The 16,563-nt window shown below is 50.3% G+C and overlaps 1 protein-coding gene across 1 annotated transcript in view; it reads right to left on the reverse strand.

Annotated features, from left to right (window-relative positions):
* Nucleotides 1-355: 355 nt before the first annotated feature.
* Nucleotides 356-16,563, reverse strand: part of SIDT1 (SID1 transmembrane family member 1) — a 46,791-nt gene continuing 30,583 nt past the window's right edge. The window contains exons 11-26 of the mRNA XM_065635613.1: nt 16,221-16,292; nt 14,989-15,137; nt 14,263-14,336; nt 11,561-11,627; nt 10,825-10,898; nt 10,117-10,240; nt 8,935-9,052; nt 7,816-7,952; nt 6,094-6,202; nt 5,661-5,675; nt 4,803-4,879; nt 3,625-3,671; nt 2,677-2,782; nt 2,251-2,361; nt 1,377-1,490; nt 356-418 (exon numbers count right to left, since the gene is read on the reverse strand). Coding sequence (XP_065491685.1) covers nt 356-418; nt 1,377-1,490; nt 2,251-2,361; nt 2,677-2,782; nt 3,625-3,671; nt 4,803-4,879; nt 5,661-5,675; nt 6,094-6,202; nt 7,816-7,952; nt 8,935-9,052; nt 10,117-10,240; nt 10,825-10,898; nt 11,561-11,627; nt 14,263-14,336; nt 14,989-15,137; nt 16,221-16,292 — 1,457 coding nt within the window. The remainder of the gene's footprint in view (nt 419-1,376; nt 1,491-2,250; nt 2,362-2,676; nt 2,783-3,624; nt 3,672-4,802; nt 4,880-5,660; nt 5,676-6,093; nt 6,203-7,815; nt 7,953-8,934; nt 9,053-10,116; nt 10,241-10,824; nt 10,899-11,560; nt 11,628-14,262; nt 14,337-14,988; nt 15,138-16,220; nt 16,293-16,563) is intronic.

Here is a 16,563-nt window from a genome sequence, read left to right on the forward strand (position 1 = left end):
AGTGGAGCACATCAGCAGGGAGGAAGGGAAGCAAAGGTCTCAAACACCCCGTTTCCTCCCCTCTTCACTGGCTCCAGCACCCGCTGCACCTACAAGCCAGAGGGCTGCGCGCTGGCCTCAGCCGCTGGGTCGCGCCTGCCCCAGAGTGTGTGGTGGGAAAGGAGCAAACATTGTCTTCCCTCCCAGTCCCACCTCAGTTATGGCAGCACCCCTTCGTGCTGGCGGTGGGATCCGGCTCCCCTGCTCCCATGGGGTTGTCGGCCACAGAAGCAGGCTCATTCCCCACAGATACTGGTTGCCTGGTGCCTTCGGCTGAGCAGTTTAGGACACCCCTGCGCCTCTGTCCCCTGGGGACTCAGAACACCGGGATTTTGTCCCTGCGCACCGTGTCCAGGTCATCATCCAGGGTCAGCAGGACCTGAGGAGGAAAGCACGAGGCAGCTTCAGGTCTCGCTGGCCAGCCTACAGCTGGAGAGAATGACCAGCTCCCGATGAAGTCTCATCACATGAGGACTCCACCTGGGCCACATCTCCAGCATGTACAAGAGTCATGACAGCAACCCGTGTACGACATGAACTTTGTTTCCGTAACGCTTCCAGCAAGCCACTCTGGCAGCACAGCTGACAGGTAGCTCTGCCTACAAGTGCTGCAAGGACCTGAGCAGGTAATCCTGCCCCAGCCACGATGGAGACGCTGCTTGTAAGCTGGTTCCTCACCACCAGCCTCTGAAGAGGCATCCAAGAGTCAGCAGGGTGGGAATTGCTTGATCACAGCTTAAATATTGCATGTGGCCGGGCAGCTCCTTCACAAACAGCTTACATCTTGCACAGCTAGGGTTAAGGTCTCCCACTTCACTTTCCCAGAACACTATGCTGTAACCCCATTCCACAGGATGCCTCTGCCTTTGCCACCACATAGACCATCAGGCCTGAAAAGAGGTACCAAGTAGAGGAGCACGGGAGTCGAATATGGAAGTGAGGGAAAGCCCAGGAGTGAACTAAGCTCCACACCAGTGATCCTACTACCTGAATCAAAGGAAGTAGTGTCCCTTTCTGAGAGGTCCTCACAAACCCAAGAGAGGGTTGGTCACACCAGGAGCCCCTCAGCTTCCCCACAACAGCTGTGTGACCCACAGCCCCAGAGGGAATTTGAGGCACAGGGAGACAAGCCAAAGGAGAAAGTCTGATCCCTGATCCCACTGACAAGGGGCATCCCACTGTGAAGGATGTCTGGAGGCAGAGCCAAGCAGAGGACTTGGGGCATTTCTGTGGGGTCTTGGGGCAGACACAGCTCTGTGTGGATAGAGAGGAACAAGGAGGAAGAGCAGAGAGAGAGCGCGCGCATACGGCAGAGTGGGAGGCTGAGTAGAACTCACCAGAAAGGAGAAGAACAAGGCAGCTGCAGAGAGGAAGTGCCAGACATCATGGTCATCAAAGAAGCCCAGCAGGATGCACGGCCGGTTCTTTTCCCGAGATTCTGCTGGAGTCTCCTAGGGCAGCAGGCAGGGTGTCAGGACCCAATATCTACTCACACAGGTTCCTGGCTGGCCACGTTGGACCCTCTGGAGATCACCCTGTCTTAAGTCTCCATGTAGGAGCCAGGGCAAAGTGCTGTGCTGGCTGGGCATGTGGTAAGAGCAGGGCAGGAGCACAACATTATACTTAGACCTGGAGATGGAACTAGGGCCACAACCCACATCTGGGAGGGCCCCTCTGGTCTCCGCATCTGAGGTCCTGCATAGCAAAAGCTGCACAGCCTCCACCAAACCATGCTGCGGCAAGCCACTCGCTTCCATGGAGATGGATGCAGTATCTTGTTAGGGGCACCCAATCCAGATTTAAGAGCCTCCCAGGCCACGGAGAGCTCCCATAACCCCAAGCAGGTTATTCCCCATTTGCCATCTGCTCCAGGGAGAAGTCTTCTATCCAGCACTGGTCAGGATTTGTCAAATTTTGCTTTCAGATCCCCAGCTCCTCCTCTGTCCCATAGTGAGGACCAGTGACCTCTAGATCACCTGGGTCATAAATGGTCAAGCTGGTCTCACCACAGCTCCATGCATATAGTCATTTTTGGCTCAACACAGCTTCCCATGCTCCCTTCCCAGTCTGCTGAAGCAGTTAAACCCTTTCAGTTCTCCATGAGCAGCTCAAGATTCTTCCCCAGAGTGTTTTTTGTGTAAAACAAACAACAGGAAGGAAAGATGACAAGAGATGTAGATGGACAGAAGGACAGTGAAAGGGGAACTTTACCTCCCAGCTGCTGAGGGTCTGGAAGAAGAAGTAGAGGGCGGCTGCCCACACCACTGCTGTGGCCACGATGCAGAACAAGGGGATGGGCAGGAGCTTCTCAGAGCTGCGGAGCTGCAGACAGGGACAAAACCTCACAACGTGCCCTGAGTTCTTCCTAGAGGTTGGAGCCATGCATAGGGCTGACACGCCAGCCTGGACCATTTGCATCTGCAAAGGGCTGCCCACCTCAGAGAGGCACGGCCCAGCCATCCCAAGGTGGCTACCCAGCATCCCTCCCCAGCAACAACACCTTGTCCCATCCTGAGCCTCACAACACCCCATCTTTCTGCAGCACCACAGGAACCCAGACTACAGCCAAAAAAAGAGGCCTATCCTTTCCCCTTTGGAGACAGACATGCCAGGGACAGCTACAGTTGCCTCCCTTACCTTCATGATGATGTAGAAAGCCAGATATAGCAACAGGTTACAGATAAAGATCCCCAGTATGTAGGAGGCAAAGTCTCTGGGCCGATACACCAACCCAAAGATAGCGCTGAGAGAGAGAGAAGAAGGGACGTTAGATAGCCTCTTTCACTGGGGACAGGGGACATCCCCAAACTGACCACCACCCACTGCACCCACCCAGACCTCAGGACAGAGCAACACTGCCACAGTCTCCCAGTTTTCTGGAGGAAATGCCCTGTTCACCTTTGCTCCCTGCTGAGAAGCAGAGCAAACTCAGCCACGGTCAGCTGCTGAGAGCAAATGGAGACCCCAGACGACAGGCGAGGGCCCTGGGTTGCTTCCAACTCATGGCCAAATGCATCTCATTTGGTAGGAGTTGGCCCCAGATCTGTACGTTTAACACAAGGCAGGCCTAGTGAAAAGCAGGAGCCTGGAGCAATGATTTTAGGTCTCATTCGAGAGCTGATCCCTCCATCCAGGCAATTGCTGCTGAGCCAGGCTCTGACTCTCAGTCACAGTCTGCTGAGCCAGACTGTGACTAACAAGCATCTGTCAAGTCTCCTGCACCTTGGCTGAGCCAGAGACCTCCCAGCTGCGTGGAAAACACATGTGCAGCACAACACAGCACTGTGGTACCAGGCCAGCCCTACACGAGCTCGCTCAGACACGAGCCACGAGACAGCACCAGCTGAAACGCTCAGGGATGCCTCGCGTAGCTCTGCAGTGCTGCGCTGCATCCTATGGATCTGCCTGCCATCCTCTGCTCATCGGATCCAGCTCCTTGCCAAAATGCGTCAGAAAGGCCCCAGCACAGGACTATAGCACAGACACTGCTGCACATCCCCATCACTTCACACCACCTGTGTGTCAGTACTGAATCCTGCTGCCCACGTGCACAAGTATGCAAGACACCTGCACCCTGCTACTTACAAGGACCAGTTGACCAGGTTTCCAACAACGAGCAGCACCATCCTGTCCTGAAGAGAAGACACTGATGATCATATGAAATCAGAAAGAAATTCAAAAAGAGGCCTTTGCCTCAGAAATTCAGGATAGCATCGTGTAAGGATTTGGAGTCTGGTTCCTGCAAACACACATGCACCTGGCTCTGAAGTTTGTTCTGCAGGAGCTTCTGCCAGATAGAAACTGCTCCGGCCCTCAAAAATTTGAGGAAAGTATTGCAAGGAGACTAAATATCTAAAAAAAGACAAGCCCAGCACTTAAGGATCAGCCTCAGGATGTTCTGCAAATCTTTCGACTAGTACTGATGTTTTTCTAGTTAGATTCCTTCTTTCCCACCATTTTACAGCAAAAAAAGTTGCAAAGAGCAAGGACGTGCTTGAAATAGGCAGCAGGGAAAGCCTTGGACATCCTGCAGATATCCACAGAGCCCTTTTTCACCCACCTCACCATTAGCTAGGGAAGCGCTGTAACTACAGCAGGCAGAAGGGTTACATCCGTGGGGTGTGCGCATTTACGCTTACAGCTGCTCTGAAGATGTACCTATTTCGGACTGGCCAGGCTTATTTTATGCCTGCGTGCACTGAGTTTGCTTGCAACTCAGTCTGATGCTTATTCAGAGATGGGAGAATAAATTTTAAAAAATAAATAAATAAAAAGGATGCTCATGGCTAAAACCTTCATTTGGCTTCAAGCCTAATGAGCATCCTATGCCAAGAAGAATGTAATCAGTGGGACACAAGGTAACAGCTACTGTTTCTTACTTTTTTGCTGTCTGCCCTGAGGTGCTGTAGAAATAGGAATAGCTGTTCCTTAAGTTACAGAGCCAAGATAGTCACTACCTTCCCCAGAAAGGCTGCGCTGCACAAAACCTCATACCCATTCCTTGAATGGATGCCCCCATAGAGCAAGAGCAAAGGCAAATCCTATCATGCCTGTCTCACCTTTTCTCTGATGTTTTATTCACCAAGCCTTAGCTCGGGAAAGGCCTGAGAGTGGGAGTTAAACTGCTCCAGCAGAGATCTACACATACCTGAACAGTTGTGTGGAGTAGGGAGAGGACAGCATCACTTTTTCAAATAGCCACAACTCTTTCCCCTGCACATTGCCTAGAAATTGAGCAATCACTGAGATGAGAAATTACCTACCATGTACATTGGTCGACTGCACTGCTGGATACAGTCTGTGTACAGCACCATCGCTGCCCGTCGGAATATCCCCAAGTCTGCCAAAGAAGAGGATAAAAAGCCAGAACTGCCAGCAGAGTGAGCTCCAAAATGCCTATGGGGAAAAGACGTGGACACCCATGGGCTGATAAGAGAGGACTCAGCCTGCAGAGAGTCAGGGTGTCCACAGATTGTTTTCTTGCCCTTTGGGAGCAGTCTGTGCTGAGCAGAAGGGCAGTTACCACAGGATGTGGATGGCATTTGGCCAGAGTGAAAGGTTTGAAAAAAAAAAAAAAAAAAAAAAAAAGACAGAAAGAAAGAAAAATCCCTTTGCCACTGGCACTGCCCAGAAGTCAAATAGGCCCTCACTGTATGTATAAACAGGCTGGTTTAGCAACTGCATCTCTGGAGGAGAGATGTGGTGCAGGAAGGTGAAAAGCACCTTCCACAGAACAAGGTGCCAGAGCAGGGAAACAGCAGAAACTCATCCCACAGTCCTTAGAGGGGTAGAGCACACTGGAGACACCTCTGCTCTCAAAATCATTGCAGAAGCTTCACTGGAGAGCCATCAGTGGCAGCGGGGATACACAGACACGCACACACACACTCGCCCCCACTTCAGCAACAAATGCGGAGCTTGAAAAGTCTCCTGTGCTGTATCACCCCCTTCCTGCCAAGGAACGGGACTGGCAGTGCTGCTGGCAAACTGACTTCGCTTCTCAAGAGCTGACCCCAGCTGACACGCGAGCCTGCCTCCCCACACACATCCACACATCCTCAGCTGCTCTGTCGCTGCTCAATCAGCTCAGAGAGAAAAAAATAAGAGCTGCTGACAGTTACCTGAGTCAGGGCCATCTGAGGCAGATAGGAGCAGAAGAGGAAAGAGAAATATACTTGTAAACAGAGCACAAGCGCCAGGTTCCCCACCAGACCCTCTCCCTCCCTACCCCATGATGAGGTTTTCTGTAGCCCACAGCTCTGAGCACAGGGCTAGGGAGAGCTGTAGCTGAAGTGCAGGCTCCCTCAGAGCTCAGCTCTTCTGCCACCACAGAGCAGACAGGTCGTGCTGACTCCCATGGGTTTGGGAAGCAGCAGCACAAGGATTTCAGAGGCCAGGAAGAGCATCAGACGGAGGAGAGGACAGGATAACCCAGAACACAAGCACAGGCCACAGGACCGTGCTCACAGATGTTGCTGCATAGGCAACTCCCACAGGTGAGGACAGGAGGCACCCGAATGCCCTAGAGCAAGATGGTTCAGTCACAGCCCTTACCGATCTTGAAGCGGCCCATGTAGTAGATCTGGGTGCTGAGAGCCAGTGAGGCCAGAACATGGATCATTGAGAAAATGACCCAAAACCACACATCATTTTTCCCAAACACCTGAAAGGAGACATATTAAAAGTAAACTGAGCCCTGTTACCAGCAGGCTGATCCTTTTCTTTCCTATATCACCATGGGGTATTAGAGAACCTCACTGAACGTGGAAGAGAAACCCCCAAATCTTCCAACCCAAAACCAGATCTATAAATCCAAATAAAGTTCAGAGAAGCAAGAGGAGCTCAGCACTTCTGGAGAGCAGACCATTGTTTCTGAATGTCCCTTCAGACAAGGATGACAGCTTGAAAGGACTGCAGCTGGCCCAGGGAGCAGAAATGCAGGGACTCCCAGGCTAAACAAGCTCTCCCTGTTGAGGTGGGCAGCAGCTCTCCAGCCAGGAGCTGGATTTTTAAAAAGGTTGTCAGGGAACCAACTGTTACTTTAACAAGTGCACCATAGTAGACCAAAAAGGACAAAGCTGCTCAGCAGGCAATTGCACCTGTTGTACACGTTCACTCTATTTAAGGACAGGAAGTGACCTACAAATGCAGGTTAATGCTATATTAAAACTTTAATTTCTTCAGTTACACATTAAGGAGTCCAGAAACTCTGGTCTGTCATCAGGCTGTGACCACGCACTACCCTCCCCAGGGGCACAGCACTTGCCTGAACATTTCCTGTGTGGAAATGAGCTTCAAAGCATCTCACAAGAAAAGAAATAGCATCCCATAATAAAACCCCAGCATTTTGAACGTGGGTGTGCAGGTCTACCACAGGTATCAAGAGACGCTTGGAAAGTCCCAAGTTCACCAGCTGCTCCTGCATGTCTTCTCCCATGGACAGCCTCCTACCCAGAGAACTTCACACAATCAACTGGTGTTCTGCATTACGTGTGGTAGTGAGGGGCTGGCAGCCCACTGGGATCTAGCTGCTAGTTCAGAGCAAGAGTCCAGTGGACTATGCCTGGTTACTGCCAAATGAAAGAGAGTCCTCCAAAAAAAACAGAAGCAGAGACCTCCAAGGTAAATCACAGGATAGGGATTCAGGCAAGCCCAGCTCAATACCTGCAATGCTGTGAGCAAACGGGCAAAGCCCTGGACCAGCCTGACCTGTCCAAGACCAACCCTCTGGTGATCCCTTCTGCTCCAGTGCCCTTCTACAGGCAGGTACTCCAGAAACTTTCCTGGGAGCCCCCCAGCCACTATCCTAACCCTGTATCTCTCCAAAGACAGCAAGGCCAACTGCAGGAGTTGTACCCAGCAGCACAGTGTTTTCCAAAGGGGAGAAAGAGGCACAAGAAATTAGATAGAGGACACTTGTCTTGGAAGCTCAGCCAGCCTCACCCCACTCCTCCAATGTGAGCCACCCTGCAGGAGAACAGCTGCATGCTTGATCACAGACACCTGAATGCATCCATTTCTCCTCTTGAGGGCATGTGGTGAACAAAGCCCAAAAAAGAGCCCACCTAGAGAAAACTGCTCTGCTCTTCCCCTCTCTGCAAGCCCAGGGGAAGGGAAAAGGTAAACCCAAGAGCACTGGGAATTCAAATGCTTGCAGCTGCTTAACACGCTCTTATCCTACCCTCCAGCTCTCTCTAGCCATTTTCCCACTTAAGCTATGTTCCCAGTCACACTGTCTCCTCCCCAGAGAAGCAGGCAGGTGAGAGGGAGCCATACCACTCCAAGGACGGCCAGACAGATGACCACAGCAAATGAGGCATAGGCAGAGTAGGCACTGGCATTGATGTCTGGGTGGCGGGTCTGGTAGAGCTTGAGCATGCACAGTCCTGCAATCATGTACATGAAGGAGGTATCTGTGGAGGGAGCACAACAAGATCAGTCAAAACAGGTACTGCCAGTAGGCTGAAAAGCTGCTTTGAGTGCATCTAAAGAAGTGCAGCAGCAGGACCAAGCCCAAGGCTGGCAGGTACAAATCCCTGATGCTGCACTACATTGTAGAGAATGTTGGGCTTTGCCATCTTGCAGCACATCTACTGTGCTCTGCAGCAGCAAAATCTAGAGTCTCAGAAAATAAGTGCCCACAGTGCAGTATGGAAAGAGGCAGGGAATCACAGAATGGTTGAGGTTAGAAGGGACCTCTGGAGGTTGTCAGGTCCAACACTCCCTGCTCAAGCAGGGTCAGCTATGAGGGTTGTCCAGGACAGTGTCCAGTCAGGCTTTGAATATCTCCACAGAAGACTTCACAGTCTCTCTGGGCAACCTGTTCAGGCTTTGACCACCCTCAAAGGAGAAAATATATATTTTTTTATTATTTTTTTTCCCTGTGTTCAGATGGAGTTTCCTGTATTTTAATTTGTGTCCATTGCCTCTTGTTCTGTGACTAGGCACCACTGAGAAGAGCCTGGCTAACTCTTCTTCATTCCCTCTTATCAGGTATTTACACACACAGACAAGATCCTGCCTAAGTCTTCCCTTCCCCAGGAAGGCAAAGGAGCCCACAGAGGAAAGTTTCCACTGAGATGGCAGACAGACTTCCTAAGCTTGAGCACTCTGCCACTCAGGCTGTGCACTTACTATCTTCAAACACTGAACTGCAAAAGCAAAGGGAGCTCTTGAAAGCAGTGCACTACCAGAGTCCCAAGGTCTGGAGAAGAGGCTGAAATGTGTTAGTCCCCGGCATCCAAAGCCTCACTGCTTCCTGACTGAATCCTGGAACAGGCAGACTCCAGGGAAGGTTTGCAAGGGTAGAGGGATGGGAAATGCCAGCAACTCAGCAGGGGGAGAGCATGGCAAATCCTACCTCCAGCTCAGAAGGAGAAAGGAAATTCATCTTACCAAACTGGAAATTGGAGTAATTAGGGCAGACGTGATAACAGGCACTGAGCACTCCTTCCATCATCAGAGCGATGCCCATAGCATAAAAGAGACCAAAATGCTTTGGGATCCCATAGTCCTAGAAGAGAGAAGAGCTGTAAAGTATGCTCACTGTCCTGATGACAAGCAAGCTTCCACTCTCCATCACTTCATCCCTCCTAATCCCTACACGTGTCCTTCAGTCACCAGTGCAGCATGGTGTGCTGTGTGTAACCATACGCTCTGCATTTAGCCACACTGCACAGCCAGGTGAATCCACAGGCAGCAATCTCAAGCTAATCACACAGAAACTTCTGGTCTGCAGACCTCAGTGTCTTGGTACTAACATCTTGAGACTAAAGACCTCTGCCCTGTACCTTGTGCCATGCTACCTCCTGCCCAAAATTGAGAGGGCACTGGGGATCCAGAGTAGCAGCCTTGCTCTTGTGGTCACATGGGTTAAAGCATCTGAGGAGCAGAGCTCATCAGCCCAGGTGAGAAGGCATCCCTATCACAATCTGACTGAGATCTCATCTGAAAACCACAAGCAGCAGACCCTTAAAACTGGTAACACCTTTGCTTGCTACCAAGTCAGTGAAAATAGAGCTGTTTGTCACCTGAAATCACTGGCACCACTGCCCACAGGGCTGCAGATTTCTCCATCCTCTCCCAAAAGATACTGCAGAAGCCCTGGCTATGAGCAGCTCTCCTTCAGAGCTAGAGGCAGCCAACTTCCTCTGGGTTATTGTAGGCAGCTCTATTCCCTCTTGCTAGCAAGTGAGCCAAGAAGGAACTCTTGATTGTATAAGACAAATCAAACCTCACTATAAACAAAAGCATCTCAGGATGCTCCTACTGTCCCAGTTCCTGCACAGGGAGTGATGGAGGAAAAGCTACAGCCATGGGAGCCGTCTCTCTAGTCATCTCCTTGTCTTCACAAGCCCAGGATGGGTCACCACAGCAGTATGCACATACTATAAGCAGCAAAGTACTGGAGTGCACAAGAACATAAGCGTCCCACCAAGAACCTTTTCAGGGGAGGAAAAAAGAGGAGGATTCAATCCCCCAGCAAGGAAGGCAAATGGAAACCCACCATCACTCTGCTTTTTAAGTTCCCCCTGTCCTTCCTCCCTCCACTCAGCCCCATGCAACTGTGCTTCCTACCAGGGTATAGACATCTTTCATCTCCATGGCCCGACGGTGGAGGATGTCCCTGCGCAACACAATGAGGAGGAAGAGAAAGCCCAGCAGCATGTGGCCCACATTGCTGAGGATGTTGTTGAAGGCACTACAGGGAAAAAGAAGGTTTAAGACAATGGTAGCACAGCAGCAGAAAGCTGAACCCTGGGCCATGATAAGCTCAATCCATTTTGCTCTCCCCCCCACCATCCTCCACCTGAGCAGCTGCCAAACACCTGCCAGTTTTACAGCCTGGATGACAATTTTAGGTTGCGTAGGTCACCCGCCCCAGTGCAGTTAACACTTCCTCTGTGAGATTCACAACTCTGGGCTTTCTTTGCACTCCTGCATTAGCTCAGAGAAATGCTGCACTGAAAGGATGGATCTGAACTTCTTTGCAGAGCTGCTGCTCCTTGAATACAAGTGACAGTGTCCAAAAGAGCACAGGAGCACCTCATTGCTGTGCCATAGGTTTGCTAGGGGCACCCAGGTGCCATATGTTCCTGGGTGCATGTGTCCCACTGCAACAGAAAGCTACAGCTGAGCAAAACAGAAAGCTCAGAGTCCTAAACTCTCAGTAGTCTTATCAACACAGTTACTGTGAGCCTGGCAAGGATAAAATCCTAACCTGGGCACAGCACAAACACTCAGGAGGCACAGGATAATAATGCAGTGACCATAGGGCTCACTTACCTCAGCACCCCAAGGGGATGAGCACACAGAAAGTTGTAGTAGCAGATGTCCTGATTGCCTGTCACGTTCACTACCTAGACAGAGAGGAGGTGGGAGACCTGATATTAGCAAATCCTCCCTGTTCTGGGGGATTTGTTTTGTGCAAATACTGCAGGTACACAAGGTGTACCAGGACAAAGCCTAGACGCTAGCACTGGCACAGGAGAGTACTGACATCTGCAGGTGAAGCTTTTAGGGATGGACAAGATGTTGCCACAGGCCACAAACCTGACAACAGTCTTCGGGGGAAACATATTGCATGCTCTCAACCCCACCCCTAATAGATCTGCTTGCAGATACCTGAATAACAGCAGGATAGCAAGGGCAGAGTGAGGAGAAGAGAAATCACTCATATCACAGCAAACCCTACTTGCTTTCAGTTGTCTTTCAGAGATAACAGCAGATTCCTCCAGCTTCTAAAATGCAACAGGCCCCAAATGAGACATCGGATGAGCAGAAAAACGGCTGCACTCCTGCTTCCCAAGCAAAAATAGCAGAACTGCAAGCTCAGTGAGCCAAGCCAGTATCAACACTCAACACACGGTGCAGAGAGGTCAGCTCAGGTAAACTGCTGCCCAGGCAGAGCAGGATTCCTGGGTGATCCCAGTTACACCACCCTTAGGCCATGAAATCACAGAGCAAGTTTAAAGGCAAGAGTACCCAAGCACAGGGAACAGCCACACAGAGCCCAACGCACCGTCTGATAAGTGATGACGAGCTGGATGACCGGCAGGGCATAAAACACTGCAATGGTGATGATGTTCCTGCAGAGAGGAGACAGTGGCAGCAGTTACACACACCAAAACAATCGGTGTACACCCAGGACAGAGCCCCACAGTGCTTGCGGAGGAATGTGTGCACCTCGGAAGAGCACTGACCCTGCTCTCCCAGCTGGAGCTTTATGCTTCTGGTTGTGATCTCCTGAAGCAGAAGAGCAAATGCAAATAGGAGGTAAATGCTGAGGGCACAAGAAAATCCAGGATGTGGACCACAAGCTGTGTTTGAGTGCCAATTTCACAGAATCACAGAATGTTAGGGATTGGAAGGGACCTCAAAAGATCATGTAGTCCAATCCCCCTGCCAGGGCAGGAACACCTAGGTGAGGTTACACAGGAAGGCGTCCAGGCGGGTTTTGAATGTCTCCAGAGAAGGAGAATCCACAACCTCCCTGGGCAGCCTGTTCCAGTGTTCCGTCACCCTGACTGAGAAGAAGTTTCTTCTCAAATTTAAGTGGAACCTCTTGTGTTCCAGCTTGAAGCCATTACCCCTTGTCTTACTGTTGGCTGTCACCGAGAAGAGCCTGGCTCCATCCTCCTGACACCCACTCTTTATATATTTATAAACATTGATAAGGTCACCCCTCAGTCTCCTCTTCTCCAAGCTAAAGAGCCCCAGCTCCCTCAGCCTTTCCTCATAAGGGAGATGCTCCACTCCCTTCATCATCTTTGTTGCCCTGCACTGGACTCTCTCCAGCAGTTCCCTGTCCTTCTTGAACTGAGGGGCCCAGAACTGGACACAATATTCCAGATGAGGTCTCACCAGGGCAGAGTAGAGGGGAGGGAGAACCTCTCTCGACCTACTAACCACCCCCCTTCTAATACACCCCAGGATGCCACTGGCCTTCTTGGCCACAAGGGCACAGGGCTGGCTCATGGTCATCCTGCTGTCCACCAGGACCCCCAGGTCCCTTTCCCCTACACTGCTCTCTAATAGGTCATTCCCCAACCTGTACTCGAACGTGGGGTTGTTCCTGCCCAGATGCAAGACTCTACATTTTCCCTTGTTATATTTCATTAAATTTTTCCCCGCCCAACTCTCCAGCCTGTCCAGATCTCGCTGGATGGCAGCACAGCCCTCTGGCGTGTCAGCCACTCCTCCCAGCTTGGTGTCATCAGCAAACTTGCTGATAGTACACTCAATTCCCTCATCCAAGTCATTGATGAATATATTGAATAGTATTGGTCCCAGAACTGACCCTTGAGGCACTCCACTAGATATAGGCCTCCAAAGAGACTCCGCCCCATTGACCACGACTCTCTGGCTTCTCTCCTTCAGCCAGTTTGCAGTCCACCTCACTACCCGATCATCCAGTCCACACTTCCTCAGTTTTGCCGTGAGGATGCTGTGGGAGACGGTGTCAAATGCTTTGCTGAAGTCAAGGTAGACCACATCCACTGCTCTGCCTTCATCAGTCCACCTTGTTACGTCTTCATAAAAGGCTATGAGGTTGGTCAAGCACGACTTCCCCTTGGTGAAGCCATGTTGACTGTCCCTGATGACCCTCTTATCCTTGATATGTCTTAAGATGGCACCAAGGATAAGGTGTTCCATCAGTTTCCCAAGGACGGAGGTGAGGCTGACCGGTCTGTAGTTGCCCGGGTCCTCCTTCTTGCCCTTTTTGAAGACCGGAGTGACATTTGCTTTCCTCCAGTCCTCAGGCACCTCTCCCGTTTCCCAAGACTTGGCAAAGATGATGGAGAGTGGTCCAGCAATGACTTCAGCCAGCTCCCTCAGCACCCGCAGGTGCATTCCATCTGGACCCATGGATTTATGGATGTCCAGATTGCTTAACTGGTCCCTAACCCAGTCCTCATCAACTGAGGCAGACTCCTCCATTGCCCTGCCTTCCTCTGGGGCCTCAGGGGTACGGGGCTCCTCAGGACAGCCTCCGGCAGAGTAGACAGAGACAAAGAAGGCATTCAGTAATTCTGCCTTCTCTGTATCTTCTGTCACCAGGGCACCCACCCCATTCATTAGTGGGCCTACATTGCCTCTGGTGTTAGTTTTATCTGCCATGTATTTGAAGAACCTCTTCCTGTTGTCCTTGACCCCTCTTGCCAGGTTTAACTCTAAGGAGGCCTTAGCTTTCCTAGTTGCCTCCCTACATCCTCTGACAACAGCCTTATATTCTTCCCAAGTGGCCAGCCCCTCCTTCCATGATTTGTAAACCCTCCTCTTCCACTTGGGTTTGCCCAGCAGTTCCCTGTTTAACCACGCAGGTCTCCTGGCTCCCTTCCTTGACTGCCTACGTGTCGGGATGCTCTGATCTTGAGCTTGGAAGAAGCAGTCCCTGAATGTGAACCAACTATCTTGGGCCCCTTTACCTTCAAGCAGCCTTGCCCACGGGATTTCCTCCAGCAATTGTTTGAAAAGGCCAAAGTTGGCCCTGCTGAAGTCCCCTTCCCCAGTATGTCTCAGCACAATCGTTGTTACCGTACTTAAAAGCAATTATGCAAACCAGAAATCATTACCAGGATCACACGTGTACTGGTCCATAAATATCCTTGTTTGAGGTTACATGGATCTGCAGTTACTGGTTGGAACAGGGGCGTGTGGACAGACTCCACAACTAGAGACTGGGTTCATAGCTTGGGCCTTACCAGTTTGTATTCTCCTTACCAGAAATAGATTTTGTATTTTTTGCTGACAATCCTTCGGTCCTTCCTGGACAAGTCTGATAGATAGAGGAACACCTAAAACATTAATGGGTGGGGGTAGAGGGAAGAAAACAGAAAAGAACTAATGAAGGACCATTAGAAGCCAGTAGAAGATCTTGAAGTATTTGGACAACATGCAATTTGGTGCTATTTGGACCTTTTTTTTTTTTTCTTTTACACAGTGAGATCGTTGTATCACTTGATTCTCTGGGTAATGAGTTCTGCAAAACCCTCTGACCTCCATGAATGACTCTGACCATACAGAGCAGTGCAGGGTGACAAAAAGAGGCAGTTTGAGAGCTGCTAGTTTAAAGTCCCTCTGTATATCCACTGCAGTCACACTACTTGTATCAGATAACTATCTACTGTTGCACATTATTTTCTCCCTATGCTGTCCCACCTCCTTGGACTTTCTGGGACACTCTGGGCTTCTTCCTCCTTTCCTAAAAGTCCCCAATACATTCTGATTTGCCATATTAAATCACTCATTTCAGCAGCACACTTAGCACAGCAGAAAAACTTTCTAGAGTCTGAAAGAGCACTAAAAAGCACATTCAGCTTTATTAGATGAAATCCCCCTGAAAGGGAAGCAGAAGCTTAAAAACCCTGGCAAGTGACCAGTGCTGGTCCTGGCCCAAGATGTCTCCATGGCCCAGCATCACAGCCACAGCTGTAACGCCAGCTGTACCTTAGTGCGGATGACGTTCTTATCACTTTCAATTTCTGGCATGGTGTCGAAGTCACTCTCCTCCTCCACAGAGCTGTCTGTGTCAGAACCAGCTGTTGGCCTGCGCTCAGGGGAAGACAACTGATGTCCGCCACTGGAGCTTGACTCGTCTGGAGCAGAGCATGGAGAAGGAAACAGGCAGGGTAAAGGTTTAATCCCTCTATGCACAGCAACAAGAAAGCTGCCCCAGACATCAGCTGCAATTTGCTGGGACAAGCTGATATGGCCACTTCAGGGATCAAGTTTCTCCATGATCACAAACCTTCCTAAAAATCTCGGATATCAGCTAAAAGCATTTTCAAGGACCATCTTCCTTGCTCTGCAGCATTTTGGTTTTTCCCTGGCCTTTATTCTATTACTTTTCACCTATAACATTTTCTACTCTTACTAACCTGGGCTCTGAAATCTGGAAGTCTGAGACAAACCAGAAAGCTCTAGGAAAAGCAGCAGACTGTTCAGGGGTCAAAAAAAGGCTGACCTAGTTAGTCTCCAGATTTTATATAAGCTTTATATATAAACTTTCCTAAAAATATTGTAGAACAAAAGACAAAGAGGGAGAAAGACAATTTTTCAAAGCAGGGAAAGCATCAGCTTTGCTCCCACTGCATGCACAGTATTGGTCACCTGCAGGTCAGCAGGACCTGCCTGCACTTCCCACAGGCTGGCCAAGCTCCCAGACAGCCCTCCGCCCATACTGGCCTAAGGAGAACACAAGTTTCATTTCCCAAATGCTTTTAAAGCACTACCTTGGGAACTGGGGAGGGGGGTAGAATGGTGCTATTCCAGGACTTAAATCCTCCTGATTTTTTCCCAGACCTCATGAAATACCAGTTCCATGTTTCTTTGTCAGGTGTCACACCTTCACAGCCCAACAGCTGGGTGACACCTGCTTAAGCAGCGTTGTCACCAACACTTATCAGGTGACTGTGGCTTTGTCTAGTTGAGATGAACATTTCCAACGACAGAGGCCCTCTGGGCACCTCTTCCAAAGATTTGCCACCTTTTTGATGTAGGTGTTTTGCCCTAAATTGCAACCTGAACTTCCCAAGCTGCATTTTTTTTTCCAAGTAGTTGCAAGCTGCTCCTAAACCAGCTTGCAGCTTTATTCCTTCTGGCTTTAAAGCACTTTAAAGTGTTTTCCCCTGCCCCAGGCAGAACCCTCCCTGTGTCCTCAGTTCTGGAGGGTACTGTACCAATAGCACCATAGCTGCTTCCCTCAGGGGTGCTGGCTGTGATGGGGTGTGAAGATGTCATAATCCCAGATCCTGTGGAAATAGATCCAAAAGGGACAATTAGTTTCATGTCAGTGCTGCAAAACATCTCTGAGGTGAATACAAACAGCTTGAAGAGCTGGAGGGGCTTGGGAAAAAATGGCATTCCTCCAAAACAGATGGCCGTCTCCCCCTAGAGAACACTGTGCAAAAGGGAAACCTTTGCTTTGCAACCTGAAGCAAACCCATTCCCTTCAGCCTCCCCACAGAGGCTGCCAGTTCAGCTCACAAAAGCATGAGCCTCCCTCCAGCACTCTGCAGGGAT

This window comes from Caloenas nicobarica, chromosome 1 (genome assembly GCF_036013445.1).
Source record: "Caloenas nicobarica isolate bCalNic1 chromosome 1, bCalNic1.hap1, whole genome shotgun sequence".
NCBI classification, from domain to species: domain Eukaryota; kingdom Metazoa; phylum Chordata; class Aves; order Columbiformes; family Columbidae; genus Caloenas; species Caloenas nicobarica.